The sequence below is a fragment of the Lolium rigidum genome, chromosome 1, assembly GCF_022539505.1.
Source record: "Lolium rigidum isolate FL_2022 chromosome 1, APGP_CSIRO_Lrig_0.1, whole genome shotgun sequence".
Taxonomy (NCBI): Eukaryota; Viridiplantae; Streptophyta; class Magnoliopsida; order Poales; family Poaceae; genus Lolium; species Lolium rigidum.
The window spans coordinates 90,661,842-90,668,650 of record NC_061508.1 but is presented as its reverse complement, the minus strand read 5'-3'; the positions used below and the strand labels follow the sequence as shown (position 1 = coordinate 90,668,650).

At 46.6% G+C, this 6,809-nt stretch overlaps 1 protein-coding gene across 1 annotated transcript; it reads right to left on the bottom strand.

Annotated features, from left to right (window-relative positions):
* Positions 1 to 2,824, bottom strand: LOC124677608 (beta-glucosidase 28-like). The gene is made up of 10 exons (XM_047213582.1): positions 2,653 to 2,824; positions 2,505 to 2,565; positions 2,169 to 2,227; positions 1,989 to 2,064; positions 1,791 to 1,868; positions 1,631 to 1,718; positions 906 to 1,533; positions 710 to 818; positions 520 to 628; positions 1 to 441 (listed from the first exon to the last, which is right to left on the bottom strand). The coding sequence occupies exons 1-10, from the start codon at positions 2,788 to 2,790 to the stop codon at positions 273 to 275; spliced, it is 1,515 nt and encodes a 504-aa protein (XP_047069538.1). The 5' UTR covers positions 2,791 to 2,824; the 3' UTR covers positions 1 to 272.
* Positions 2,825 to 6,809: the final 3,985 nt, after the last annotated feature.

Below are 6,809 nucleotides of genomic sequence, written 5' to 3'. Positions count from 1 at the left end.
ACTAGGTAATTATATTCAACACATGAAACTATGCGCCCAACACTTGTACGGTTCAATCAGCTGGTCACATTAACATGCACATGCGTATGATTATCATGCTCTCCGATCGATCGACGTACAAGTGGACCGATCGATGGAGATCTACCCCTTTATTCACTTATTATTCACTTCACTTTGATCCTGGTCGATCTAAATCAAATTACCATATACAAGCTCGGACAGCATGGACGTCGTACGTGGTGAGCTCAACTAAACGTTGACCCATCACTCACTCAGTATCTCTTGAGGAAGTTCTCGAGCCAGTAACTAGAGGTCTTGCGGTATCTCTTGAGCGTGGCGCGGTCGACGTAGACGAGCCCGAACCTGTCCTTGAAACCGTCGCCGAACTCGAAGCAGTCCATGAACGTCCACGTGAAGTAACCCTTCACGTTCACCCCCTGCCTGAAATCATGATATTTGCAGGCACTGTTTATTGTGCTTCCCCAGCTAGTATTGTTTGATGTGTGGGTGTTCACTTACTGGATGGCCTTGCGCACGAACTTGAGGTGGTTGTAGTGGAACATGGTCCGGGTCCCGTCCTTGAGCGCCTCTTTGATCGGGATCGTGCTGTTGTTCCCCTCCACAGTGCCTGCAACCAATTCCGCAACAAGAACATCAATAACTGGAACTGTATCAGAGAGCATGCATACTTGCATAGTTTCAGCTTTACCGTTCTCCGTGATGTAGATTGGGGTGTCGCCGCCGACGTACATGTTCTTGAGGTACAGCAGCAGAGCGCGCAGCCCCGGCGGGTAGTTGAAGAAGATGGGAACGTAAGCCTACATTATTCATTTAGAATTTCAGGTCGATCAATAATAGATGGATGGATCCACACGTAAGCAAGATGAATCGACTATTATACGTACCGGCGGGCCGATGGGGACGCCGTCGCGTACTCCGGTCTGCTCAACCCAGTTGTCGGTGCCGTATTGCTGCTGGAGACCGTTGGGCGCTGGAGCTGCCTTGGCGTAGTTGGTGGTGTAGTAGTTGATGCCGATGAAGTCGAAGGACTTCTTGAGCTTCTCCGACTGCTCCGCCGTGAACTCCGGCAGCCGGCTCCCCACCAGCCGCCGCATCGTCGCCGGGTACTCCCCGAAGGTGACAGGGTGCATGAACCACCCGAGCATGAAGTCGAGGCTGCGCTTCACAGCGTGCCTGTCGGCATCGGTGGCCGGGTCGCTGTAGGGGACGAACCAGTGGGACACCTGCGTGATGCCGATCTGGCCCTTCTGCGCCTGCTGATACTTTGTGCGGTACACGCTCACGGCCTCGGCGTGCGCGATGAGGATGTTGTGGCCGACCATGTAAGGCTCCCTGGAGGAGTCGCCGGCGCCGCAGCTCTTGGACACGTACGGGGAGCAGCGGCCCGGGGCCATCACGCCGCTGCCGTAGCCGAAGGAGCTGAAGATGGTGGGCTCGTTGAAGGTGGTCCAGAACTTCACCCGGTCGCCGAACAGCTTGAAGCACAGCTCCGCGTACTCCACGTAGTCCTTCCTGCACCGGCGTACGTACGTTCAATTCTGCCATGTAAATTAATGGACCTCCATTTTGGATGTTGTAAGAAAGAGCAGAAATATTGACGGATGCTTACACAATGTTTTCGCTCAAGAATCCTCCGTACTTGTCCTCCAGGACCTGTGGGGTGTCGAAGTGGAAGATTGTGACGAAAGGCACCAGCCCTGCAGTTCGTCAGGTGATTTTGAGTTATGTTTTGCTTCTATCCAGGGATGATGAACAGAAGGGTTGATTACCTTTAGCTAAAACTTCGTTGATGAGGCTGTTGTAGAAATCGACTCCTGCTTTGTTGATTCCTCCGGCTATAGTTCCAGCTGATGAAAACAGACAAAACATTAGCTACAACAAATTCTGTTATTTAACTCTGAAGTCATGTTTCCACAAGCGGCATTTCTTTTCTGACGGAGAAGTACAGTAGGAAAAAAATCACTTACATGGAAGGATCCTGCACCATGCAAGGGAGAACCTGAAAGTATCCATGTTCATGTCGGTTAGCAGCTTCAGATCCTCCTGCATTTACAAGTTCGCGATGAGGTCAGTCCAAGACTACAAGTAGCATGTAACGAACGGCCTTGAGTTTGCGCATGACAATTCGATCAGAAAAAAGGGCACACCTTGTACCGATAATAGAAGTCGTTTGCTGTATCTGGGTTGCCCCCATCCGCAATTTTACCTGCAGGCAACATGTGTTCCTTTTCACATTCAGTAAGTTTTTTCATCACTGCCACTCCAGCATAAATGTTCGGACAGTTTCGAACAAATTAACAGAGCCCAGTTTCCCAGCCAAACACATCTTGGAGCTACAGCACATATGAGATCACGGGATGGCAGCCACTATGACAGAGAGTAAATGTACTCCCTCCGTTCTATACTAAATCAGCGATAACCAATATGGAACTGGGCTCTGTTAATTAATAAAAATGACAGCGGTAAGAATCTATATGATGGACCTGGGGTGTGAGCGAATGTGTCCCAAATGTTCTTGCCCCGCAGGTTCACAGCTCCCTCATACTGCATAACATGAATGCGGAAGGGAAGCTAAGCATCTACTACACTGATCAACAAAATTAAAAGCAAGCCATGTCGACATATACGTACCTGAATGGCAGAGGAGCCGGCGCCGAAGATGAAGTCCTTGGGGAAGCTGGACCTGTTGAACGCGCCATGCACGCCGCCGCTGCTGCAAGCTAGCAGCGCCGCTAGGAGAAGGGCCGGGAGGAGAAGAGCCCTCTCCATGTCGCTCGTTTCTCAGATCCGTATTGGATGGGATGCGGCTTAATTGCTGCGTTGATGGACCATGATGTTCTACTTGTATTTATACAAACGAGCTGGGCGCGGGGAACAGCAAATTAGCATATGGCTTCGCGTGAGGAATGGTGACTTTCTGACAGAAACCCTTAATCAGTGGTCAAGTGTCCCTAATATGTGGGGTCATTTGATTCTGCTTGATGATTCAGCGATTTTTGTTTTTGATAAAGGCCGCTTTATTACTCAAAAAATTTAAGCATTATACTTAACCTCTGCATAACTAAGATCCATACAGCCACCGTTTGAGAGTCTAGTGTCAAGCAAAAGAATGTGAAAGCGAAAGGAAAAAAATCAACTAGCCTGAGACTCCATTAGCTTTACTACGACTATGTAGCCACCCTACTCCTTAGCCGTATTCTCCACCTCTGTAAAGAGGTCTCCATCCTCCAAACGCTGAAGTGGTGATTATGAACGGAGCAAAGATAGAATGAGATGAGAATGAACAAGTCCGCTTGCACTGTATCATTTCAGGTTGATACCAGTAATTTGCGCACATCCAAGGACAGTGGAGGCCTTGCAAACCAATCTAGGGGTTCTTCTCTCTCACAGCGCCGCCGGTCCGTCTCATCTCTATTGGCCTTGGGGTCTTGGATGTGCGGCTGACCACGGCCCCTCGCCGGTTGAAAGGTTCTTTAAGGTAAGTTACATGTCTTATTTGGAATGGTAAAGCGATGGCGACATCATGAAATCCGAATAAGATCCTTCCCATCATATCTCTGCTCCGGCGGTGCCTATAGCGCCAGCGAATGGCGTGTGGAGTTGTCTTCCCGATGAATTGTTTGGAATTTGGTCGGTGTTCGCGTTCATTGTCATAGTTGCAAGTCTAGCTTTCCTATTCGTCATTGACCATGGTTGTTCGCGTTCATTGTTATAGTTGCAAGTCTAGCTTTCCTATTCGTCATTGATCATGGTTGTTGCTTTACTGTGTCAGTTGTTTGGTGTCTTAACACAACGATTACCTACATGAATACTACAACAAGTACTAGTACGATAAGTTTCGCTCGACTCCGAGGGCGGTGTGAGGACGGCGGCATGCCTTCGTCTAGCTACAGTGTTTGCAGACGTCGCTAGGTTTTCTAAAGATCTATTTGTATTTTTTTGTTACTTTTAAAAAAGGGTGTGTCTAAGTCTCAGTCGACTAAGACTTAATTTATATCTCAGTCGAATTACATCAGTGTGTTTCGATGTGGGCCTAAACAGAATATAAACAACAACAAACATGAATCTTCAAGCAGAAACAAAATCCAACTCTGGAGCACGTGAGTGAGACATAAGCTAGCTACGTCTCAGAGCATCTCCACCGGCGCCCCCTGATGGCGTGTAACTCACACGTTCGTTGGGAACCCCAAGAGGAAGGTATGAGCGCACAGCAGCAAGTTTTCCCTCAGAAAGAAACCAAGGTTTATCGAACCAGGAGGAGCCAAGAAGCACGTTGAAGGTTGATGGCGGCGGGATGTAGTGCGGCGCAACACCAGAGATTCTCGGCGCCAACGTGGAACCTGCACAACACAACCAAAGTACTTTGCCCCAACGAAACAGTGAGGTTGTCAATCTCACCGGCTTGCTGTAACAAAGGATTAACCGTATTGTGTGGAAGATGATTGTTTGCAAGAAAACAAGTAAAGAACAAGTATTGCAGCAGATTTGTATTTCGAGTATAAAAGAATGGACCGGGGTCCACGAGTTCACTAGAGGTGTCTCTCCCATAAGATAAAAGCATGTTGGGTGAACAAATTACAGTCGGGCAATTGACAAATAGAGAGAGCATAACAATGCACATACATGTCATGATAAGTATAGTGAGATTTAATTGGGCATTACGACAAAGTACATAGACCGCCATCCAATCTGCATCTATGCCTAAAAAGTCCACCTTCGAGGTTATCATCCGAACCCCTTCCAGTATTAAGTTGCAGAACAACGGACAATTGCATTAAGTATGGTGCGTAATGTAATCAACAACTACATCCTTAGACATAGCATCAATGTTTTATCCCTAGTGGCAACAAGCACAACACAACCTTAGAACTTTCTGTCACTCGTCCCGGTATCAATGGAGGCATGAACCCACTATCGAGCATAAATACTCCCTCTTGGAGTTAAGAGCAAAAACTTGGCTAGAGCCTCTACTAATAACGGAGAGCATGCAAGATCATAAACAACACATAGGTAATAACTTGATAATTAACATAACATAGTATTCTCTATCCATCGGACCCCGACAAACACAACATATAGTATTACAGATAGATGATCTTGATCATGTTAGGCAGCTCACAAGATCCAACAATGAAGCACAATGAGGAGAAGACAACCATCTAGCTACTGCTATGGACCCATAGTCCAGGGGTGAACTACTCACTCATCACTCCGGAGGCGACCATGGCGGTGAAGAGTCCTCCGGGAGATGAATCCCCTCTCCGCGAGGGTGCCGGAGGAGATCTCCGGAATCCCCCGAGATGGGATTGGCGGCGGCGGCGTCTCTGGAAGGTTTTCCGTATCGTGGCTCTCGGTACTGGGGGTTTCGCGACGGAGGCTTTAAGTAGGCGAAAGGGCAACGCGAGGGGCCACACGAGGGCCCCACACCATAGGTCGGCGCGGCCAGGGCCTGGGCCGCGCCGCCCTATGGTGGCGGCGCCTCGTGGCCCCACTTCGACTCCTCTTCGGTCTTCCGGAAGCTTCGTGGCAAAATAGGACCCTGGGCGTTGATTTCGTTCAATTCCGAGAATATTTCGTTACTAGGATTTCTGAAACCAAAAACAGCAGAAAACAGCAATTGGCTCTTCGGCATCTTGTTAATAGGTTAGTTCCAGAAAATGCACGAATATGGCATAAAGTGTGCATAAAACATGTAGATATCATCAATAATGTGGCATGGAACATAAGAAATTATCGATACGTCGGAGACGTATCAGCATCCCCAAGCTTAGTTCTCGCTCGTCCCGAGCGAGTAAAACGATAACAAAGATAATTTCTGAAGTGACATGCCATCATAACCTTGATCATACTATTTGTAAACATATGTAATGAATGCAGCGATCAAAACAATGGTAATGACATGAGTAAACAAGTGAATCATAAAGCAAAGACTTTTCATGAATAGTACTTCAAGACAAGCATCAATAAGTCTTGCATAAGAGTTAACTTATAAAGCAATAAATCAAAGTAAAGGTATTGAAGCAACACAAAGGAAGATTAAGTTTCAGCGGTTGCTTTCAACTTGTAACATGTATATCTCATGGATAATTGTCAACATAGAGTAATATAACAAGTGCAATATGCAAGTATGTAGGAATCAATGCACAGTTCACACAAGTGTTTGCTTCTTGAGGTGGAGAGAAATAGGTGAACTGACTCAACATAAAAGTAAAAAAGAATGGTCCTTCAAAGAGGAAAGCATCGATTGCTATATTTGTGCTAGAGTTTTTATTTTGAAAACATGAAACAATTTTGTCAACGGTAGTAATAAAGCATATGAGTTATGTAAATTATATCTTACAAGTCTGCAAGCCTCATGCATAGTATACTAATAGTGCCCGCACCTTGTCCTAATTAGCTTGGACTACCGGATCATCGCAATACACATGTTTTAACCAAGTGTCACAATGGGGTACCTCCATGCCGCCCGTACAAAGGTCTAAGGAGAAAGCTCGCATTTTGGATTTCTCGCTTTTGATTATTCTCAACTTAGACATCCATACCGGGACAACATGGACAACAGATAATGGACTCCTCTTTAATGCATAAGCATGTGGCAACAATTATTATTCTCTTATGAGATTGAGGATATATGTCCAAAACTGAAACTTCCACCATGATTCATGGCTTTAGTTAGCGGCCCAATGTTCTTCTCTAACAATATGCATGCTCCAACCATTAAGGTGGTAGATCTCTCTTATTTCAGACAAGACGGACATGCATAGCAACTCACATGATATTCAACAAAG

Bases quoted from the DNA above. Each gene is read 5' to 3' on its own strand.
- LOC124677608 (XM_047213582.1), bottom strand. From the start codon at position 2,790: ATGGAGAGGGCTCTTCTCCTCCCGGCCCTTCTCCTAGCGGCGCTGCTA. The intron at 1,719-1,790 runs GTAATCAACCCT...GACGAACTGCAG, and splicing joins CAACGAAGTTTTAGCTAAAG to GGCTGGTGCCTTTCGTCACA. The intron at 1,534-1,630 runs GTAAGCATCCGT...ACGCCGGTGCAG, and splicing joins TTCTTGAGCGAAAACATTGT to GAAGGACTACGTGGAGTACG.